Source organism: Pongo abelii, chromosome 21 (assembly GCF_028885655.2).
Source record: "Pongo abelii isolate AG06213 chromosome 21, NHGRI_mPonAbe1-v2.0_pri, whole genome shotgun sequence".
Taxonomy (NCBI): Eukaryota; Metazoa; Chordata; class Mammalia; order Primates; family Hominidae; genus Pongo; species Pongo abelii.
The window spans coordinates 37,013,772-37,036,955 of NC_072006.2; the positions used below are offsets into that span (position 1 = coordinate 37,013,772).

Below are 23,184 nucleotides of genomic sequence, written 5' to 3' on the forward strand. Positions count from 1 at the left end.
AGGTCTCTCCTGCTTTGTGAGTTCTGAGCTATTTGACCTCTCTTGTTCTTCCATGCAAGACAGAGATGATGATTTTGGCTGAAGTGCCTCCCTCACTGGGTACTTGTTGGGATTAGAAGGAGCTGATGGACAAAAAAAAAAAAAAAGCAACCACAAAGCTAGAAAGCTCTGTACAGAAAGACGCATTATTTATGGCACAAGTTCTTCAGATCTGGTCTGAAATTCTGTTTATAGATTAGAAAAAGCTTAGGACAGGGCTTTGAGGGCTTTTGTATCCTGAGAATTCAGAAGGGCATTCCTTCAGACAGGCTTTGGGTGTTTTGTAAAATAAGTAACATGTTCTTTTAGTATTTCCTTTTCAGCATGGTATATGGACAAGTAGAACTCCCTTCTGTCTTCAGGCTGTTACGTTTATCCTGTTTTTGTTTTCTTTTAAATGAAGATTCAGTGTCTCAGATTCATTGATTAAAAACCCATATTTTCTTCAAGATTTACTCTAGAATGTGAAGGGTTTTGAAAAGGAAGCATTTTTCTTTTGCTCTAGCCAAGGTGATCCTCTATAGTTATTCTTTTAAGGATTGTTATAGAAGATTGAGTGTAAAAGACTACTTCTGTGATGTTGACCATAGTTCATTGCAAAGTCCACAAATAAAAATCCAAGCTTTAGGCCTGATCAGCCTAGTCAGATTAGCTTGCTAGTATGTGGGTGACCCAAATCTGACTGTTGACAACAGAGAACATTGCTTTGAAACAAGCTGAACCTCAGGCTGTGATCAGTGTTGTGAACCACCCGTCATTTTTCTGGTCTGGCACTGTTGTAATATGTCTTTTTTTTTTTTTTTCCCCAGACAGTCTTGCTCTGTCACCCAGGCTGGAGTGCAGTGGCACGATCTTGGCAAACTGCAACCTCCACCTCCCAGGCTGAAGCAGTTCCTGTGCCTCAGCCTCCTGAGTAGCTGGGATTACAGGCCTGTGCCACTATGCCTGGCTAATTTTTGTATTTTCAGTAGAGATGGAGTTTTGCCATGTTGCCCAAGCTAGTCTCGAACTCCTGGCCTCAAGTGATCCACCTGTCTTGGCCTCCCAAAGTGCTGGGATTACAGGTGTGAGCCACCACTCCCTGCTTGATATCATACTTCTGGATTCACACATTTAGTTTGTAAAATGTTAAAACCAGATGAGTTCATATTTATTTCTGTATCTTCATGATGCTTGCTGCCTTTTTTCTCTTCATTTTCACATGCGAGGGTATAACTGAGCGTTCAGAGTTTTCTCTAAAAGCCTGAAGGGATTGTGTACTTTTACATTGAACTTGACTGCAGTTAGAACCATTAACCTAGGTGACTTCAGCCAAATTATGTATCATTTTTGTTTTTGTTTTTTTGAGACAGGGTCTTCTGTCACCCAGGCTGGAGTGCAGTGGCACAGTCATGGCTCATGACAGCCTCAACTTCCTGGGCTTAAGCTGTCCTCCCACCTCAACCTCCCTAGTAGCTGGGACTGTAGTGCACACCACCATGCCTGGCTAGCTAATTTTTTTGTTTTTGTTTTTGTTTTTTTTTTTTGAGACAGAGTTTTGTTCTTGTTGCCCAGGTTGGAGTACAGTGGCACCATCTTGGCTCACTGCAACCTCCGCCTCCTGGGTTCAAGCGAGTCTCCTGCCTCAGCCTCGAGAGTAGCTGGGATTACAAGTGCCCACCACCACACCCAGCTTATTTTTGTGTTTTTAGTAGAGACGGGGTTTTGCCATGTTAGCCAGGCTGGTCTGGAACTCCTGACCTCAGGTGATCCACCCGCCTCGGCCTCCCAAAGTGCTGGGATTACAGGCGTGAGCCACCATGCCTGACCAATTTTTTGGTATTTTTTGTAGAGACGGGGTTTGCTATATTGCAAGCTGGTCTTGAACCCCTGGGCTCAAACAATTTACTCATCTCTTCCTCCCCAAATGCTGGGAGGTGTGAGTCACTGTGCCTGGCCCAAATTGCTATATAGCTGTGACTTGTGAAGGTCTGTTCCCCCTTTGGCTTAATCTGATTTGGGAAGTAATGTTACCTTAGTCCTTGGAGTGCAGAAGCTTTCTCTGTACTCTATCGAGTTTGTATCCAGTAGCTTCATTAATTTGGTTATCTAGGTGAGCAGGTCAAGCCTTAGAGTCAAATTTCTAGGCTCCTCAATCTAGAACCTTAAATCTTGAGGTGTGTGTGTGTGTGTGTGTGTATCAAAATTGTAAATAACTCTCATTTCCTTGTATTGGAGGCTCTCAGGTTCTGAAATGTGAAATGGAAATAGCCTTCATAGACATGTTTCTGAGTGTGAGGAGGCAGTTCTTTGTCCTGTGACCATTTGAAAGCAAACCAGGTTACCCACCAATGCCTAGAACTTTGTAAGTGGCATCAAGAGATAAATTTATAATTGTAAAATGACCTGTCAGCAGTTTGGGGCTGGGTGTCATGGCTCATGCCTGTAATCCCAGCACTTTGGGAGGCCAGTGCAAGAGGATTGCTTGAGCCCAGGAGTTTGAAACTAGCCTGGGCAACATAGCAAGAGACCCTGTCTCTATTTAAAAGATTTTATATATATATAAAATCATATATATATGTGTATATATGTATGTGTATATATATGTGTGTATATATATGTGTATATATATGTGTATATATATATCTATATACACATATATATATATAGGCAGTTTGGAATTCTATTTGTCTTGCCTTATTTACTATTTAAAAATTTCTACCTTAGTTTTTTCCTGGTTTACTTTGAGTGTTTTTTTAACAGTTGGAGGAGATTGTTGGTGAGGCTGGGTGTAGGTATGAGGCAGAGGAGGAAGAGTAATTTATTCCATCTACTGAGCCTTTCATTTACTTTCTGTTTTAGCAGTAGAGTGGGATGTGGGAAGCTTTTGTTGGATGAGAGTCAGTCTATCAGGGTAAATCTTAAAAAGCTGGATTTGTGGTTCTTACTAGTTACTATGTCTCCAGTGGAGACAGAGATTAGTTTTTAAGATGTAGCCTTAATGGATGATTCACAAATTGCAGTGCAGAGTATTGAAGTTAAGTCCAAGGTCAAGCACACAAGTGAGTAAGACTGAACATATGAAGTGGATGTGTGGCTGGCACCCACCTCTGACCTTTACTGAAATAAATGAGGAAGACTGTGCTGTAAGTGGAATGCCACGGACCAGGAGTTAAGACCAGAGTCCTCTGCTAGGCCCTGCATCTGAAGTCTGCAGAGCATGGCTTTTCATTGGCTCAGTGAGGAGTTGAGTCCTGGTTTGGAAAAAGTTACTGAGGTCTGTAAAAGTCAGTAGGATACTGGAACAAGAAAGAGTGGGAGACTGTATAGTTCCCAGCGAACATTGCCAGTGGAGGCTAGTTTTCACCAGTGAAGGGCGATTTTGATAGAAAAGCACAGTGTCTCAACTACTTTTGGTTTTTGACTCTGAAAGAGGAGGCTTTGGCAGGAGGAATAATGCAAGTGGCCTACCACCTGTTTGGCTTTTTCCCCACAGGCTGCAAGCTGCAGGGAGGGCCTTGCTAATTCTAGTACCTCCATCCCCGAGTTGTCTAAATGTATTTTACCCAGGACCTGTCATGGTTTATCTGAGTGACCAGTTTCCTTTCCTCTCTTGCTTACTTATCATGTTCATATTTATATTTTTCATAATGGGGCCTGTTTATATATTTTGAAGTAGTTGTAGTGATTTTAAGATCCAGCAAAACTTCAAGGTCATCTGGATTTTGGTGTTCTAAAGTTTTCTAACCTGATACAGTCTTTTTTTTTTTTTTTTTTTTTTTTTTTTGGTATTTTGTATGTGTTTCTACAAAATGTGAGAGAGTTAAGCATGTATAATTACATATGACTGCTGTTTTCACTTTGAAATTTTAAATCCTGCTTGGGAGAATGGAATAAGCTATTGTGTTTTTTGCAGGCAGCTATGGGATATCCCAGTTTGTCCCTCCCTCCCTCCTTCATTTTGAAGCCTGAGAGAGGAAGTAATAATTTTCTTTTTTTTTTTTTTGGTAGGGATGGGGTTTCACTATGCTGTCCAGGTTGGTCTGCAACTCCTGAGCTCAAGTGATCCGCCCTCCTCGGCCTCCCAAAGTGCTGGGATTACAGGCTTGAGTCACCATGCCTGGTCTGAAGAAGTAATAATTTTAAGATTCAGTGTTGAGTGAAATAAATGTATTCTTAAAAATTTCTAAGAGTCTTTAACTCTCTGACCTAGTATTTAATATTTTCCCCAATCATTAGGAAGTGCTTTTCTGTTGTTGTTGTTTTTGTTTTTTTTTCCAGGCAGGGTCTCACTCTTCACCCAGGCTGGAGTGCAGTGGCATGGTCACGGCTCACTGCAGCCTTGACTTCCCGGGCTCAAGTGCTTCTCCCACCTCAGCCTCCCAAGCAGCTGGAACTGCTCAGCTAATTTTATTTTTGTAGAGACAAGGTCTGGCTATGTTCCCCAGGCTGGTCTTGAACTCCTGGGCTCAAGCAGTCCTCCACCATTCCTGGCCAAGAAGTGCCTTTTTTTTTTTTTTTTTTTTTTTTTTTAAGTAGCTGCTGAACACATGAGAATCTGCCTTTTTCTTGAATTGTGTTTTTTTTTTTTTTCCAAGACAGAGTCTTGCAGTTGTCGCCCAGGCTGGAGTGCTGTGGTGTGATCTTGGCTCACTGCAACCTCCGCCTCCCGGATTCAAGCGATTGTCCTGCCTCAGCCTCCTGAGTAGCTGGGATTGCAGGCACGTACCACCATGCCCGGCTTATTTTTGTATTTTTAGTAGAAACAGGGTTTCACCATGTTGGCCAGGCTGGTCTCAAACTCCCGACCTTGTGATCCACCTGCCTCGGCCTCCTAAAGTGCTGGGTTTACAGGCGTGAACCACTGCGCCCAGCCTGAATCATGGTTTTTTGAAACCATTGGCATCTGAACCTGTAGCTCTCTCTGGTAGTGTTGTGTGGTTTTAAATGTCATATGAGCTGAGTTACTGACCTCAACCTACTGCCAGCTGAAAGTGTGATCCTGTGATACCAATCTTGAGGGTCCCTGCTAGTTTTAGCAGTCAGTGACTTCTCTCGTTTATTTTTGTTTGAAAAAGAAAAAGGCTCTCTTTTTGGCTATAGAGTTGCATCTTGAAATTTTTGACAAATTACATAGAGCTGAAGAAGGATACAAGTTTTGATATCTTAAAATCACAGGATTGAGGCTTGAAAGGACAGTATTGGCATTGCAGCTAAGTGGGAGCGTGAGGAAGCGCCTTCTCTAGGGCGGGTAATTGCATCTGTTAATGTGGCCCTTGGGCCCCTGAGTTGCTACCTTCCAATCAGAATTTCCTTAGCATTAGCAAGTGATGCCTGAATGAATCTCAGGTAGGACTTCTAACTTTTTTCCAAAATTATTTTTGTGCAGAGGTTTCTCTAGGAGATTTTTCTTCTAAATGTCCTCCTCCCCACTTGTTTTATTGTTACTATTTTTCTCTCTTTTTAATTTTTTTTAAAAATAAAGACATGGTCTCACTATGTTGCCCAGGCTGATCTCAGACTCCTGGGCTCAAGTGATCCTCCTGCCTCAGCCTCCCAAAGTGCTGGGATTATAGGCGTGAGCCATTGCGCCTGGCCCTGTTACTGTTTTTCTAACCTGAGTTACTTAGGATCCTATTTTCATTCTTTTTTAAAAAGATGGGAGTTTTCTGAACTTGTCCTTAACTAAAAAGTGGAATGCATCTTAATATTTTCCTTTTTTTTACTCATGTTTCTCCCCAGGGAGGGAAAAACATATTTATTGTGACAGAATTTAGCATATTTTAGGCCACATTAAAATACTGATAAATGTATTAATCAGTGAAAATAGGTTATAGTGAAAAATATATACCATTTGATTAATAAATATGTTATTGGAAAAATGCAAGAACTGCTGTAAGAATTGCTAACATTGTGTTGGAAAATGAATATACTAAGCTAAGAAACAATGGGAAACTCATATTTAGGGCCAACAACCTTTTTTTTTTTTCTTTTAAAAAACCCTTCTAATTTATTAATATCTAGTCTAATAAACCCTGATTTATAGGACCTCTGCACCTTTTTTGACTTTTTATTCATCCATTCTTAATATTCTACACTATGACAAAATCCTTTGTCTCCATTATTGGTGAAATGGGAACAGACTTTTGTTTTTGTATGTTGGTGTTCTCTGAGTGGTGAGGGCCCAGGGAGAATGTTTTGTTTGGTGGTCACTTAGCATTTGAAAACATCCACTTCCTTGTGACTTAGCTGGGTATCTTTTAACATCCGGAAGCCATGTCCCTGATTGAAATCTGTGGAGACAACTTACCTTTCACCAGCTTGTCTGCTGAATTGCACCATGGACCAAGATTGCAGTGCCTGCATCAAGTCTAGGCCTGCCCTGAAGTCTGGATTTGTAAGTCCCCCATTTCAAATGGGGCAGAAGGCAGAGGAGCAGAGGAGCCACTGTGCCTTTTGCTGTCCTGGAGCCAGTTGGCCTTTTGGTTTCGGTGAACCCCACTTTATAAGAGGACTCCCTGGCATCTTCCAGTTTCCCGCTACTTGTTTTATGTATTATTTTATGTCTGTGTTTGTCTTGGCTGTTTGTGCTGTAGCTCCTTTCACTGTCTGCTGTAAGTTCAACTTCTTCAATAAAAGAAATGTTTCAAATTGGATGAAAAATGGTTCTGTGATTATGGTTTGTGGGATGGGTTCTGATGCTTCATTTATGTTCTTCATACGGAATTCTGTCTCATTTCCCTGGTTCTAAATGTGACCAGCAGACCCAGAGTTCCATCTCGACTTCATAAAGGAGCTGTCTTGGACTGGGAACAGCTGCCGATGTCTTTGTTGAGATGGGAGTTGGAAAGTGATAGCACTTTGCCGGACTTTGCCAGCAAGATTAACTGAGGAGATCAAATTGAGTCAGGGTGAGTGAGGGTTTTGGGTGAAAGTTGCTCTCCAAAAGATTGGATACCTTTGCTGAAGACCTCCGCCTGACCTCCAAGGCTGGAGAGCAGCTCTTATCTCTGTCCTGGCCGGCTTTCAATGCATGTATCCTTAAGTCATCTGCCTCTACAAATTCCTACAAACCACTTGTTCCCCTCTCATCCCTAGCATGTTCCCCTAGTGGCTGCTCTGAATTCTCACCCCTGTTCCAGATGGTACTCTCCCCACCTACCTTGCCCTGCTCCTCTTCCGTCAGCTCCAGACAGGTCAACTTTAGGGAATAGATTGAGGCAGACGAATGTGACTTCTGATCTGACCTGTTCTCCAATTCTAAATATCAACTGAGTTTTACATCTCAGCCTTCCCTTCCCTTCAGAGTTGGAGGAATGGTACTTGTCTTGGCCTCTCCCCTCTTACTCCTGCCCTTTTCTTTTGGGTGGTCTCTGTTGGCAGCAACCAGCACTTTTTTTCCCACTTGGCGTTTTACCTCTGTTCATGAACATACATAGAACCACTTTCTCCTGGTGAAAGACATTTATCTTACAAAATATTTAGTTTTGAAATAATTAAAAATATATAAATAGTTGTAAGACTACTACAAAGAACTTCCTTTTGTCCAGATAGACTAATTGTGAACATTTTGCCACATTTGTGTTATTATGTTATTTGTTAAACCATTTGAGAATTACAGACATCATGCCCTTTTACCCCTAAATACTTTTAAGTGTACATTTCCTGAAACAAGGACATTCTCATAACCACAATACAGTTATCAAAAGCAGAAAACATTAATATAATATCTAATAATATAGAGTCCATGTTCAAATTTTACATAATTTCACCGAATAACAGCCCTTGCAGCATTTTTGTTTTTTCCCAATCTGGGATTCAATTCAGAATCGTGCATTGCCTTTAGTTGTTGGGTCTCTTGAGTCACCTTTCATCTCTAACAGTTCCTTAGCCTTTCTTTGGTTTACATGGCATTTTATTTTGGCCAGGCGCGGTGACTCACGCCTGTAATCCCAGCACTTTGGGAAGCCAAGGCGGGCAGAAAGCACTTGAGGCAAGGAGTTCGAGACCAGCCTGGCTAACATGGAGAAACCCTGTTTCTACTAAAAATATGAAAGTTAGCTGGGCATGGTGGCGTGCACCTATAATCCCAGCTACTGAGGAGGCTGAGGCATGAGAATCATCAGAACCTGGGAGGTGGAGGTTGCGGTGACCTGAGATTGAGCCACTGCATTCTAGCCTGTGTGACAGAGTGAGACTCTCAAAAAAAAAAAAAAAAGCAAAAAAACCCAGTTATTTTGTAGAATATCCTGTAATGTGGGTTTGTCTGTTTCCTTATGATTAGATTCAGATGATGTATTTTTTTTGGCAATAATACTACCGAAGCAGTGTACCCTGCGTGTATCTGATCAGGAGGTGTGTGATGGATGTCATTTTGTTCCATCGCTGATGGTGGTAAGTTTTTTTTGTTGTTGTTTTTTGAGATAGAGTCTACTCTTTCGCCTAGGCTGGAGTGCAGTGGCACAGTCTTAGTTCACTGCAACCTCCACCTCCTGGGTTCAAGCAATTCTCGTGCCTCAGTCTCCCGAGTAGCTGGGATTACAGAAGTCAGCCATTGTGCCCAGGCTATTTTTTCATTCTTTTATAAAAATAGGCATCATACTGTGCACCCTTTTCTGCATCTTGGTTTTTTAATTTTTTTTTTTATTTTTTTGAGACAAGGTCTCATTCTCTTACCCAGGCCCTCCTGGAGTGCAGTGTTGTGATTACAGTTCACTACAGCCTCGAACTTCTGGATGCAGGTAATCCTCCCACCTCACCCTCTTGAGTAGCTGGGACTACAGGTGAGTGCCACCATACCCAGCTATTTTTTTGTATGTTTTGTACAAATGGGGTTTCACCATGTTGCTCAGGCTGGTCTCAAATTCCTGGGCTCAAGCCATCTTCCCGCCTTGGCCTCCGAAAGTGTTGGCATTACAGGTATGAGCCACTGTGCCTGGCCTGCATCGTGCTTTTCTTATTAGTACTTCATGGAAATCTCTCTTAGCTGCTGGAAGTCAGATTCATCCTTCTGATGTTTGGGTGATGTCCTAGGTGCAGGTGCACTGATTTGTTCATTTCTGTGTCTATAATGGTTGATTTCTGGTTTTTGCTCCTATGAATGATGCTGCAGCAATCACTCTTCAGCAGTGGCCTTTCACAAAGGAGTCATTTAAATTACTACCCACCATCCTACCCACTCCACTGAAACACATTTTATTTTATTTTTTTGAGACGGAGTTGCGTTCTTGTTGCCCAGGCTGGAGTGCAATGGCGCGATCTCAGCTCACCACAACCTCTGCCTCCTGGGTTCAAGCAGTTCTCCTACCTCAGCCTCCTAAGTAGCTGGGATTACAGGCATCCACCACCACACCCAGCTAATGTTTGTATTTTTAGTAGAGATGGGATTTCTCCCTGTTGGCCAGGCTGGTCTTGAACTCCTGACCTCAGGTGATCCGTCTTCCTTGGCCTCCCAAAGTGCTAGGATTACAGATGTGAGTCCCCGCGCCTAGCCGTTGAAACACATTTTAAAGATTGCCGTGAGCCTGGTGTGGTGGCATGCGCCTGTTGTCCCAGCTACTTGGGAGGCTGAGGTGGGAGGATCACCTGAGCCCAGGAGTGCAAAACCAGCCTGGGCAACATAGCAAGACCCCATCTCAAAAGATTGCCATGAACCCTTTTTTAATTAAAATAAAAATCAGAGAATTGCATGATTTAGGCTATGAACATCTTCCATAATCTCACCTGTCAGAGATGACTGCCATTAATTTTGGAGTGTATGTTTCCAGGCTCTTCTTTATGCATGTGCCAACATGTACATGCATATATTCTTAACAGAAATGAACTTAACATTTTACATACACTTTAGCTTTTTCACTGGTAACCTCTTAATTGCCTTTTTCAGTGGCCGTTTCTTTCCCTTATCACCTTAGCTCACTTTGTAGCATCCCATTCTCCTAGCTGTCTTGTGTGTTTCTCCCTCTTTCTGTCCTCTAAATGTAGCCACTCCTCAAGTTTCAGTCCCCAGATTTCCAGATACTCGTTTTTATTATTTCTTTTTCTTTTCTTTTTTTTTCTGAGACAGGGTCTCACTCTGTCATCCAGGCTGGAGTGTAGTGGTATGATCTCAGCTCTCTGCAGCCTCAACATCCTGGGCTCAAGTAATTCTTCCACCTCAGCCTCCTGAGTAGCTGGGCATATAGGTGTGTGCCACCACGCCTGGCTAATTTTGGATATTTTGTAGATATGGGGTCTCAGTGTTGCCCAGGCTGGTCTCAAACTCCTGGATGCAAGTGATCCTCCTGCCTCGGCCTATTTTTTTATTCCTAATTGGACAGCCTAGTATCACATGCATTAAACCACTTTCCCTCTTTGCTCCTTTTTCTGGAAGTGGTTCTGGCATTTCTGTTAACTTGGTTCTTGGCTTCCAAATCTTCCCTTAGGCTGTCCTCTCTCCTTTGGTCCTTAGGTGTGAGCTGTTGCCAAGACACTGCTAGATTAGAGCATTCTTGGGTACCGTTCAGTCTTCTCCCTCCAGCTTGTACTGATGAATTTTATTTTTTATTTTTTTGGGACAGAGTCTTGCTCTTGTCACCCAGTCTGGAGGACAGTGGCTCAATCTCGGCTCACTGCAACCTCTTGCCTCCCAGGTTCAAGCAATCCTCCTGCCTCAGCCTCCCAAGTAGCTGGGATTACAGGAACCTGCCACCACACCCGGCTAATTTTTTATATTTTTAGTAGAGACAGGGTTTCACCATGTTGGCCAGGCTGGTCTTGTTCGAACTCCTGACCTCAGGCGATCCTTCCGCCTTGGCCTCCCAAAGTGCTGGGATTACAGGTGTGAGCAACTGCACCTGGCCGCTGATGAACTTTCATAGTTGCCCTTCATTTTGTTCAGACTGTCTGGCCAGGTGTTCAAGATTCTACTTTTTGCTGCCAATTTTTCTTTTCTTCTCTCCCATGATTCCTCTCTCCCCTCTGCCCCCAGGACCCTTCAGGTCAAGCCAAGCTGGCTCACTTGGTCCCCTGTGCATGTCTTGGGTTTAACTATTTCTTGGCTGTCCCCCTGCCATCCTAGAGTGCCCTCTGGACTCTTGCCTGGTGGGACTTGCTGACGAGGTGGATTGGTGCTCCAATGACCCTAACAAAACGCTGTCATCCATCTCAAATGGAGGCCTTGCTGACCCAATAGAAACGTTGCCTTTATATTCCCAGAGCAGAGCTCTGTTCTGTCTGCTCTCCCGAAGTCCTGACTTGCAAGGGCACTGGAAGGCGGGTGGGGAGGGTATATGCAGCGGAAGTGAGGAGCCCTCATTTTTCTAATCTGTTTATTGTACTTGGACTACCACATGGCCTCCTAAGATTCTTCTACTTCTGTAGAAAGCGTGATCCCCTTTAGGAAGCCTCTGGCATTAAGTCAGGAGTAAAGAAACTTGTGAAACCCCATGGCCTCTACAGGACAACTCCTCTCTATCAGGGGAAGAAAGGCTCAGGTGCAAGTTTGGCAAAAGCTTTTTGCTGGAGAAATCTCTGGGAAAAGGGATGCTCATCAAATGCTTGCTGGGAGTGTCCATGGGCAAGGGGCAGCCACCCTCTCCCTTGTCCTTGACTTCTTTTCCACCTTTCTGTGACCTGGCTAAGTCAGCCTTCCACGTGGTCCTTACAACGACTGGAGTTAAGTTGACTATGATTCCCTATTCTAGGTCAAGACTAATGTCTTCTGAAGACTTAGCAGAGATCCCTCAACTCCGAAAGGTAAGACAATTACCTGAACTAATAAAGGGTGGGGCATTCCAGAGTCACCCAAAACCTCACTTACCAGCATGGAAGTACAGGGGTTTCTGCATCGGAGAGGGGGTTGCATACTCAGATATTTACTGGGCAGGTAACTTAAGTGTACTTTTTTTTTTTTTTTTTGAGACAGAGTCTTGCTCTGTCGCCCAGGCTGGAGTGCAGTGGCACCATCTCGGCTCACTGAAACCTCTGCCTCCTGGGTTCAAGCAATTTTCCTGCCTCAGCCTCCTGAGTAGCTAGGAATACAGGCACGTGCCACCATGCCCAGCTAATTTTTATATTTTTAGTAGAGATGGAGTTTCACCATGTTGGCCAGGCTGGTCTTGAACTCCTGACCTCATGATCTGCCTGGCTCAGCCTCCCAAAATGCTGGGATTACAGGCGTGAGCCACCACGCCTGACCTAAGTGTACTTTTAAAGGGCTACCTGAGACTGGGTATGGTGGCTCACACCTGTAATCCCAGCACTTTGTGAGGTGAAGGCAGGAGGATTGCTGAGCCCAGGAGTTTGAGACCTGCCTGGACAACATAGTGAAACCCCATCTCTACAAAAAGTAAAAAATAAATTAGGCGTGGTGGCACATGCCTGTGGTCCCCGCTACTCCAGAGGCTGAGGTGGGAGGATTGATTGAGCTTGGGATGTCGAGGCTACTGTCAGCCATGATCTTGCCATTGCACTTATCCTGGGCAACAGAGGGAGACCCTGTCTCTAAAAAAGCAAAACAAAAAAGCTACAAGAGTCAAATGCAACACACCTGAGCCCCCTGATGTACGGTCTGTACGTGGACTCCACTTCTCTACTTAATTTTGTCCAGCAGTTTGTGATAATAGTGGGATGGGCTGTAAGAGTTTTTATCAAGCCAGGTATGTATCAATTGTCTGTTATGTGCTTGAGGCTGGAGAATATAGAGATAATTAATACAAATTGGATTAAGTTAAGTTAAACATGCCCTTTGAAGAGCTCACTATGAGACAAGGAATAATAACAAGAGCTGCCATTTATTGTGTAATTACAGTTTACTGGGGCTTCACATGTATTCAGGTATCATTTAGGTCTCAACCACAACCCTGCAGGGTAGGGACTGTGGCTCTCTGTTTTGCAGATGAGGAAACCTGTGTGTGGCTCAGGGAAGTGATGTGATATGCCTAAGTTAAAATAGCCTGTAAGTGGGGGAGCCAGACAGAATTCCAACCCGGAGCTCTGGGGCTCTGCAGCCGTGTGCTTCCCCTCATGCCTTGCTGCCTACATGTATGGACAGACATACACACTTACTATGCCTTGAGGGGCAGATATGAACAAAGACCTGGGAATATGGAGGTGGCAGTGATGACTGTCATCTGAAAGTTATGGAAGAGCTCCTTGGGGGAGGTTCCGTTTGAGCGAGAGTCTGAAGAGTGGGTAGGGGTTCACCTCTGGGGGAGACGGGTTGGACTGTGTATGGGACACAATGTGAGTAAGCACTGAATGCTTGCTGGGCTTGGGGATGGTGGGGAGCAGGTGGTGTGCCTGGAACATGGTGAATGCTTGAAACTAGAAAGATAGGTCAGAGCTGGTTAGGAAGTACTTTGAATGCTACACTCAGGAGTTGGGGTGAAGAGTGTCAGAAGCAGGGTAAAGTCATTGATCAGATTTGCTGCCTAGAAGCCAGGCACGGTGGCCCATGCCTGTAATCCCAGCACTTTGGGAGGCCAAGGCAGGAGGATCACCCGAGGTCAGGAGTTCGAGGCCAGCCTGGTCAACATGGTGAAACCTTGTCTCTACTAAAAATACAAAAAATTAGCCGGGCGTGGTGACTCATGCCTGTAGTCCCAGCTACTTGGGAGGCTGGTTCATGAGAATCACTTGAACCCAGGAGGCAGAGGTTGCAGTGAGCTGAGATCGCGCCACGCTCCAGCTGGGTGACAGAGTGAGACTCTGTCTCAAAAAAAAAAAAAAAAGAAAAAAAGAAAAATTTGCTGCCTAGAAAGATGACTGGTGCCAGTGTTGGGAGGTGGATGGGAAGAGAAGGTCAAACTCTGGTCTTAGTGGTGGTCATTGTACTTGTCCCAGCAAAAAACTAGAGTTCGGGTAGAGCAGGGGTGTGGAAGAGGAGGCTTATATGTAGGAGATGGATCCCAGGAATAATTAACTGGAGGGACGGTAGAATGCATAGGAAGAAGAGGGAAGAGCTGAAGGCGGTGCTGAGATTTCTAATTTGGGGTCTGGGTGTGTAGTGAGAGCCTTCACGTGCTCCTCTGTTGGGCTCCATGGAGGCAGGGACCCTCACTATGTTCACAGTGTATCCACAGTGCTGTATCTACAGTGCCTGGCATTCAGTCAATGTGTGTAGATGCTGGGCTAATGAATGAAAGGTCACATGAGGTTGAGCACATTTGCTCTTTAGTTGGGGCTAAGGTGGGGAGAGTGAGCAATTTAATCCCTTGTCTTTTGGCTTTTTGAACTAAAGTCTTCTCAACTTCCCAAGGCCCAAAGCAATGTGTCTCAGTGAGCAGCAGTGCCTGCCTGCCACTCAGGTCATCTAATTGTCCACGTTTGGAGTCTTTTAGGGAAGGCAGCCTTTGATGGCCTGAGCTTTGGTGACCTGACACGTTATGCTAAGTATCTGTATCAGTCTCACGGAGGGGTAAGGAGAGGAAGCATCATGAGGCCTGGAGGGGTGGGGAAGGCTTTTGGGGGGATTTGGGAAGGATGAGTAGAAGGGGGAAGTGAGGGAGAACCCCCAGTGGAGGGGTCTGTGTGACCGTTGGTGTGTTGGCAGGGAGGCCAGGGGTGGGGCAGGTGAGCTCATCTGACCGAGATGGGACATCTGGGCTGGTCAGGACCAGGTCAAATTAGGGAAAATGGAGCTGGATTCCCTGGGGTTTTCTTCCTTCCTTCCTTCCTTCCTTCCTTCCCTCCCTCTCTCCCTTCCTCCCTTCCTCTCTCCTTCCCTTCCTCCCTTCCTTCCTTTCTTTCTTCCTTCCTTCTTTCCTTCCTTCCTTCCTTCCTTCCTTCCCTCCCTCTCTCCCTCCCTCCCTTTCTTCCTTCCTTCCTTCCTTCCCTCCCTCACTTCTCCCTTCTTCCCTTCCTCCCTTCCTCCCTTCTTCCTTCCTTCCTTCCTTCCCTCCCTCTCTCCCTTCCTCCCTTCCTCCCTCCCTCCCTTCCTCCCTTCCTTCCTTTCTTTCTTCCTTCCTTCTTTCCTTCCTTCCTTCCTTCGTTCCCTCCCTCTCTCCCTCCCTCCCTTTCTTCCTTCCTTCCTTTCTTCCTTCCTTCCTTCCCTCCCTCACTTCTCCCTTCTTCCCTTCCTCCCTTCCTCCCTTCTTCCTTCCTTCCTTCTTTCCTTCCCTCCCTCTCTCCCTTCCTCCCTTCCTCCCTCCCTCCCTTCCTCCCTTCCTTCCTTTCTTCCTTCCTTCTTTCCTTCCTTCCTTCCTTCGTTCTCTCCCTCTCTCCCTCCCTCCCTTTCTTCCTTCCTTCCTTTCTTCCTTCCTTCCTTCCCTCCCTCACTTCTCCCTTCTTCCCTTCCTCCCTTCTTCCTTCCTTCCTTCCTTCCTCCCTTCCTTTCTTCCTTCCTTCCTTTCTTCCTTCCTTCCTTTCTCTCTCTCTTTCTTTCTTTCCTTTCTTTCTTTTTTTTTTGAAGTCTTGCTCTGTTGCCCAGGCTGGAATGCAGTGGTGCAATCTCGGCTCACTGCAACCTCCACCTCCTGGGTTCGAGTGATTCTCCTGCCTCAGCCTCCTGAGTAGCTGGGACTACAGGCACACGCCACCACACCTGGCTAATGTTTTTGTATTTTTAGTAGACATGGGTTTCTACCATGTTGGTCAGGCTGGTCTCAAACTCCTGACCTCAAATGATCCGCCCTCCTCAGCCTCCCAAAGTGCTGGGATTACGGGCGTGAGCCACCATGCCTAGCCCCCTGGGGTTCTGAATTCTGACCACTGAAGATTTGAAATAATATAGTTACTGAACTGAGGTCCCTTATAAATGAACACCCCATTATGAGTAAGGTAGGGCTTGGCTGTATCCTCCCTGAGCCTCAGTTATGGCATCTGTAAAAAGGGTACAATGGTTCCCTCTCCAAAGTCAGAAGAGTCTAGGTTTTTCTTTATCTTCTTAGGTCTAAAAATGGTTAAGAATTATGTATTTCTGTCAGTGACATCATAACACTGCTTACTTTGTTCTTTCTCAAAGAGTCTCTCTTTAAATCATGTGCTGAAAATGTTTGGCTCAGGAAATTGAAACACTCAGTCCCTGGTTCTTGTTATATTCGTTCCAGCTGTCCATCCCACATGGCTTCCAGAACAAGGAGGCTGCTAGCTCCCCAACACCATCCATCACCCTTAGCCAGGTGCCCGACCTCCAGCCTGGGTCCCAGCTGTTTACTGAGATACACTTGGCCAAGATAGAGAAAATGTTTGAGGAGGACATCAACTCGACTGGAGGTAAGGCTGCTCTGTCGGCTTGGTTTTTGTGTGAGTTCTGCAACAGGGCAGGACTGAGTACCTGGGGTGTGTGGAGGGTTCAGACATGATAAGCATTTTTTGTTTTTGTTTTTGAGACAGGATATTGCTCTGTCGCCTAGGCTGGAGTGCAGTGGTGTGATCACGGCAGCCTCGACCTCCCATGCTCAAGTGATCCTCCTGTCTCAGCCCCCAGAGTAGCTGGAACTACAGGCACATACCACCACTCCTGGCTAATTAAATTTTTTTTTTTTTTTTTTAAGAAACAAGGGCTTGCTATTAGATTGGTGCAAAAGTAATTGCAGTTTTGCTATTAAAAGTAATGGCAGAAATCGCAATTGCTTTTGCACCAACGTGATATGTGGTCCAGGCTCGTCTAGGACTACTGGGCTCAAGTGATCCTCCTGCCTTGGCCCCCGGAGTAGCTGAAACTACAGGCACATGCCACCATGCCTGGCTAATTAAAAAAATAATAATTGTAGAGACGAGGTCTTGCTATGTTGCCCAGGCTGGTCTCAAACTCCTGGGCTCAAGCAGCGCCTTCTGCCTTGGCCTCCCAAAGTGCTGGGATTACAGGTGTGAGCCACTGTGCCCAGCCCTGATCAGCATCTTTGCATCTAGTTTCTCCTGTAAAACTTTCAAGCATTATGTAGGTATTGCAAGCATGTTGGAGGCTATTTGGGATCTAGAAAATTTTAAAAAATACCCCTAGTCCAAATATCTACATGTAACCACTGTTAGCATTTTGGTGTATGTATTTTCTTCCAGTTTCATATGTATGGTTTATTATCTGTTGCTGTGTGATAATACCACAGTCTTAGTGGCATAAACCAATGCACATTTATCACCTTACAGTTCTGGTGGGGCAGGAGTCTGGGCATGGCTTGGCTGGCTTCTCTGTTCAGGCTCTTACAAGGCTGCAATCAAGTTGTTGGCTGGGGCCGGTGTGGTGGCTTATGCCTCTAATCCCAGCACTTTGAGAGGCCAAGGTGGGCAGATCACTTAAGGTTAGGAGTTCAAGAGCAGCCTGGCCAACATGGTGAAACCCCATCTCTACTAAAAATACAAAAAGTAGCTGGGCTTGGTGGCATGGGCCTCTATTTCCAGCTACTTGGGAGGCTAAGGCAAGAGAATCGCTTCAATCTGGGAAGCGGAGGTTGCAGTGAGCCAAGGTCACGCCACTGTAATCCAGCCTAGACCACAGAGTGAGACTCCATCTCAAAAAAAAAAAAAAAGTTGTCAGCTGGGGCTGTGAAATCATCTCAGGCTTGACTGGGGAAGGACCCACTTCCAAGCTCACTCAGGTTGTTGGCAGAATTCAGTTCCTTACCCCTGTATGACTGAGGGCTTCTGTTTCTTCGTGTCTGTTGGTGGGAGGCTACCTTTAGCCTCTAGAGGCTGCTCACAGTTCCTGGCCATGCGGGATTCACCAACAGAGCTGTTTGCAAGGCTCAAGCCAACGACAGGGAGAAAAACTCCAGCAAGATGGGTGTTGCAATCTTTTTTTTTTTTCTTTTGAGACGGAGTTTCGCTCTTGTTGCCCAGGCTGGAGTGCAATGGCACGATCTCGGCTCACTGCAACCTCTGCCTCCGGTTCAAGCGATTCTCCTGTCTCAGCCTCCCAAGTAGCTGGGATTACTGGTATGTGCCACCACACCCGGCTATATTTTGTATTTTTAGTAGAGATGGGGTTTCTCCATGTTGGTCAGGCTGGTCTCGAGCTCCCGACCTCAGGTGATCCGCCCGCCTCGGCCTCCCAAAGTGCTGGGATTACAGGCGTGAGCTGCTGCGCCCAGCCAGGTGTTGCAATCTTATATAACAAATCATGTAATCATGTGCACATAGTCCTGCATATCCTGTCACCTGTGCCATAGTCTGTTGGTTAGAAGCAAGTCACAGGTCCCACCACACTCCAGGGGAGGGGATTGAAGGAGGGATTGAGTACCAGGAGGCACACAGTATGGGGGCTGCTTAAGTCTCTCTACTGCAGATGGCTATGTATGTTTTCATATGTCTTTAATCATACTATATATGTAATTTCAGACTACTTTTCACTTAATGCTAATATCCTAAGGAATTTTCCATATTGCTACATAATCTTCCAAGTCATCATTACTAATGGAGGCAGTTGTTTCACTGGCTAAGCTATTCCCCTATTTTCAGACATTTAGGTTTTATTGAGTTTAATGTTGTAAAGATATCCTTTGTGCATCAAGCCTTTTCTCTGTTTAGAGCTTGATTTTCCCTCTGAGATAATACTCCTGTAAGTCAAATAATAGGAATACTTAAAGGCATCTTTCTTTGTATCCACTAGACCATGCCAGGGTCCTATTTACCTGCCCTGTGAATTTCTTTTGAGATTTACAACCACACTGTGATGTGGGTAGGAAAGGATAAGAAATCTCCAGTTTACGAATGAGTAAAGTGAGACCTAGGAGGGACAATTTGTGTCTGGTCTGAAGATAGAGTGGTTCCTGGGTGCTGGTCTTCAATGTCATTGTTTGCAGCCAGGAAGTGCCACCACTGTGTCTGGGAGGACCCCGTTGGTACTGACCTTGGCCATCGTTTTTATTGTGTTTGTGTATGTTTTGAATAGGTAATATATCCACACAGTTCAATATATCCAAACGGTTCAAAATCCAAAAGGTACTTTTTTCATGATACCTTTTTGATATACAGAGAAAATGTCTTTCTCCCCCACCACCCATGTGCCCAGGTATGTCCCTTTAAGTGATTACTGGTTTCTGTTTCCTGTGATCTTTGTTTTTAATTTTTTTAGGGACAGGGTCTTGCTTGGTTGCCCAGGCTGGAGTGGAGTGGCGTGATCATAACTCACTGCAGCCTTGAACTCCTGGGCTCAAGTGATCCTCCTGCCTCAGCCTCTGGAGTAGCTAGGATTAGAGGCATGTGCCACAATGCCTGGGTAATTTTTAAAAACTTTTTGGTAGAGATGGGGTCTTGCTATGTTGCCCAGGCTAGTCTCAAACTCCTGGCTTCGAGCAATCCTTCTGCCTCTGCCTCCCAAAGTGTTGGGATTACAAGCATTAGCCACTGCACCTAGCCTCCTGTGACCTTTAGAAATAAATACAGAAGTACCTTTAGTCATTTCTACTTTTTTTTTTTTTTTTTCTTAAATGGAGTCTTACTCTGTCACCCAGGCTAGAGTGCAGTGGTGCGATCTTGGCTCACTGCAACCTCTGCCTCCCAGGTTCAAGTGATTCTCCTGTCTCAGCCTCCCGAGTAGCTGGGACTACAGGCACGCACCACTGGCTAATTTTGGTATTTTCAGTAGAGACAGGGTTTCACCATGTTGGTCAGGCTGGTCTTGAACTCCTGACCTCAGGTGATCCACCTGTCTCGCCTCCCAAAGTTCTGGGATTTCAGGTGTGAGCCACTGTGCCTGGCCCTCTCTACTACTTCTTTTAAATTTTAGTGTCCAGTCATCAGTTTCCTCCCTTTTTTTTTATATGCAATGGCAGCCTACTGTCCACACTGTTCTATTCTTTGCTTTTTATTTTTTTTAAATTTTTATTCTTTTAAATTTCTTTTGGAGATAGGGTTTTCTTGTGTAGCCCAGGCTGGAGTGCAGTGGTGTGATGATAGTTCACTGAAGCCTTGACCTCCTGGGCTCAAGCAATCCTCCTGACTCAGCCTCCAGAGTAGCTAGGACTACAGGTGCATGCTACCACATCCAGCTAATTTTTTCATTTTTATTTTTTGTAGAGATGGTGTCTTGCTATGCTGTATTCCTTGCTTTTTTAAAAAATTAACTTTAACAAGTTACCTCTTGCTTTTTACTGAATGTATCTTGCAGATATTTTCATATCAATATAAAAAACCCTTTCTCATTTTAAAAAACCAACTTTGGCTTTAAATGGGAGAAAAGAAAATTCACCTTTTGTTGATGTGTAGGATAAAGGAAAATAGGATCATTTTTCTCTTTCAAAAGTCTTTTAAGGAGGTGGATTATGAGTGCGGGCTCCATACCGTGTCTTAGGCATCCCAACTCTCACTGCGTGCCTTGGAGGGAAGAGGGGACATGCCAGTGTCCTTCTTCCTGTTCTGTAAGTTCCCTTTTCCTAGCTTCAGTCCAGGTTGTGCCAGATCTTTGAGGGAAGTCAGTGGTTCTTAAAGAGGAAAGAGTGCCTTTCAGTCGCCCCAGGAGGTTTTGAAAGCACACAAGGGCAGTTTGACTCGCAGCTCTGTCTGGAAGGAGGCTGCAGGGCTCATGGCCTGCCCCCTGGCATCTATCTTCTACCTGGAAGGACCATTAAGTGCTTAAGCGCCTTGGCTGTAACTCCAGATAAGCAAGATGGGTCCCTCTTTTAGCAAGGCATAATTTCTTCAGGCTTTCCATTTATTCCTTGATCCAGCAACAAACATAATAATAATTACTGTTGTGTCATTGCGCTGGGTGTTGTATAAGGAGCATAGAATGGGGTTAAGAGCATGAGTTCTGGAGCCAGGTTGCTGGGGTTAGTATCTGATGCTACCACTTACCAGCTGTGTGACCTTGGGCAAGTGACCACACCTCTCTGTGCCACATTTTCTTCCTTATGTAGGTAGTCAGGGTGCATAAGGCACAGAGAACAATGCCTGGCATGAAGTGCCATCACTGGCACATCTCAGCACTCACAGAAACCCTTGGGGACCAATGTTTGTTGAAGCCAGGACCCAGCCCTGGGGAAAGAGGCTCATCCCTGCCATCCCAGAGCTCTCAGGCTGGAGTGGGAGATAGAAGACAGACAGACAAGAGTGAAAGTGAGCTGGGCACAGTGGCTCACGCCTGTAATCCCAGCACTTTGGGATCCCAGTGAGCTGAGGTGGGTGGATCAAGAGGTCAAGGGTTCGAGATCAGCCTGGCCAACATGGTGAAACCCCGTCTCTACTAAAAATACAAAAATTAGCTGGGCATGGTGGTGGGCGCCTGTAGTTCCAGCTACTTGAGAGGCTGAGGCAGGAGAATTTCTTGAACCCAGGAGGTGGAGGTTGTAGTGAGCCAAGATCGTGCCACTGCACTCCAGCCTGGGCAACAGAGCGAGACTCCATCTCTAAAACAAAAACAAGGCCGGGCACAGTGGCTTATGCCTGTAATCCCAGCATTTTGGGAGGCCGAGGTGGGCGGATTGCCTGTGGTCAGGAGTTCGAGACCAGCCTGGCCAACATGGCAAAACCCCGTCTCTACTAAAAATACAAAAATTAGTCGAGTGTGGTGGTGGGCGCCTGTAATCCCAGCTACTCGGGAGGCCGAGGCAGGGAGAATTGCTTGAACCCAGGATGCGGAGGTTGCAGTGAGCCGAGATCATGCCATTGCACTCCAGCCTGGGCAATAAGAGTAAAACTCCATCTCAAAAAGCAAAACAAAACAAAACAAAACAGAATACTAAAAACAAAAACAAAACACAAAACAGTGAAAGCAAGTATGTCAGCTGATAAAGAATGTCAGCAAGAACCATGGAACTGGGCAATGGCAGGGGTGGCCTCCTTAGACAGACCCTAGGAAGGCTTCCCTATGGAAGGAGCCCCCTGAACTCCGAGGATGTTGGCCAGGATGGTCTCGATCTCTTGACCTCGTGATCCACCTGCCTCGGCCTCCCAAAGTGCTGGGATTACAGGTGTGAGCCACTGTGCCCAGCTCAGAAGCACTTTTTAAAGATTGTGATTATTAAAAAAAAAAGTTGTAGACGGGTTATTGACCCATTTGCAGACAGATCCCCTTATAGACCCAGCCAGCATGTGGAGAATTTTCTATCCTTGCCTGTTCCTCCTTTCTTCTCCCCATCTTTTCCTTCAGCCAAAGTTAATATTTTGATAATTGCTTTTAGAAGATGCAGTTCAGCCGGGTGTGGTGGGCTCACACCTGTAATCCCAGCACTTTGGGAGGCCGAAGAGGGCGGATCACTTGAGGTCAGGAGTTTGAGAGCAGCCTGGCCAACATGATGAGACCCCATCTCTACTAAAAATACAAAAATTAGCCAGAAGTCGCTTGAACCCAGGAGGCGGAGGTTGCAGTGAGCTGAGATTGTGCCACTATACTCCAGCCTGGGCAACAGAGTGAGACTCTGTCAAAAAAAAAAAAAAAAAAAAAAAAAGCAGTTCACCTCTCCTACTAGATGTCTGAATTTATTAATGTCTATTTGTTGCCATTATATACTTTTGTTCTGCTGCTTCTTTTCTTCATTTTTATTTTATTTATTTATTTATTGAGACAGGGTCTTACTCTGTTATCCAGGCTGGAGTGCAGTGGTGAAATCTCTGCTCACTGCAACCTCCGCCTCCCTGGCTCAAGCAGTCCTCCCAGCTCAACCTCCCCAGTAGTTGGGACTACAGGCATGTGCCACCATGCCTGGCTAATTTTTGTATTTTCTATGAAGATGCGGTTTCACCATGTTGCCCAGCCTGGTCTCAAACTCCCAGGCTCAAGCCTTCTGCCCACCTCAGCCTCCCAAAGTACTGGGATTATAGGTGTGAATGCTTGCTTCCAGCCTTTATTTTATTTATTTTTTAGAGACAAGGTCTGTCTCCATCAGCTAGGCTAGAGTGCAGTGGCAAGATCATGGCCAACTTCAGCCTCTGCCTTCTGGGTTCAAGCCATCCTCCAACCTCAGTCTCTTGACCAGCTGGGACTACAGGCTCATGCCATTACACCTGGCTAATTAAAAAAAAATTTTTTGTAGATTGGGTCTCCTTATGTTTCCCAGCCTGGTCTTGACCTCCTGATCTCAAGTGATCCTTATACCTCAGCCTCCCAAAGCACTGGAATTACAGACATGAGCCACTGTGCCTGGCCTTGCTTCTACTTTTCTTTTCTTTCCTTTTTCTTTTTTTGAGACAGTCTCACTCCGTTGCTCAGGCTGGAGTGCAGTGGTGCAATCTCGGCTCACTGCAACCTCTGCCTCCTGGGTTCAAGTGATTCTTGTGCCTCAGCCTCCCAAGTAGCTGGGATTACAGGCACAC

The 23,184-nt window shown here is 45.4% G+C and overlaps 1 protein-coding gene across 1 annotated transcript in view; it reads left to right on the plus strand.

Moving 5' to 3' along the window:
- Positions 1–2,642: 2,642 nt before the first annotated feature.
- Positions 2,643–23,184, plus strand: part of EFCAB8 (EF-hand calcium binding domain 8) — a 108,231-nt gene continuing 87,689 nt past the window's right edge. Inside the window, exons 1-5 of the mRNA XM_054542133.1 lie at positions 2,643–6,929; positions 8,303–8,412; positions 8,680–8,759; positions 11,700–11,751; positions 16,044–16,209. Coding sequence (XP_054398108.1) covers positions 8,407–8,412; positions 8,680–8,759; positions 11,700–11,751; positions 16,044–16,209 — 304 coding nt within the window. The 5' untranslated portion in view covers positions 2,643–6,929; positions 8,303–8,406. The remainder of the gene's footprint in view (positions 6,930–8,302; positions 8,413–8,679; positions 8,760–11,699; positions 11,752–16,043; positions 16,210–23,184) is intronic.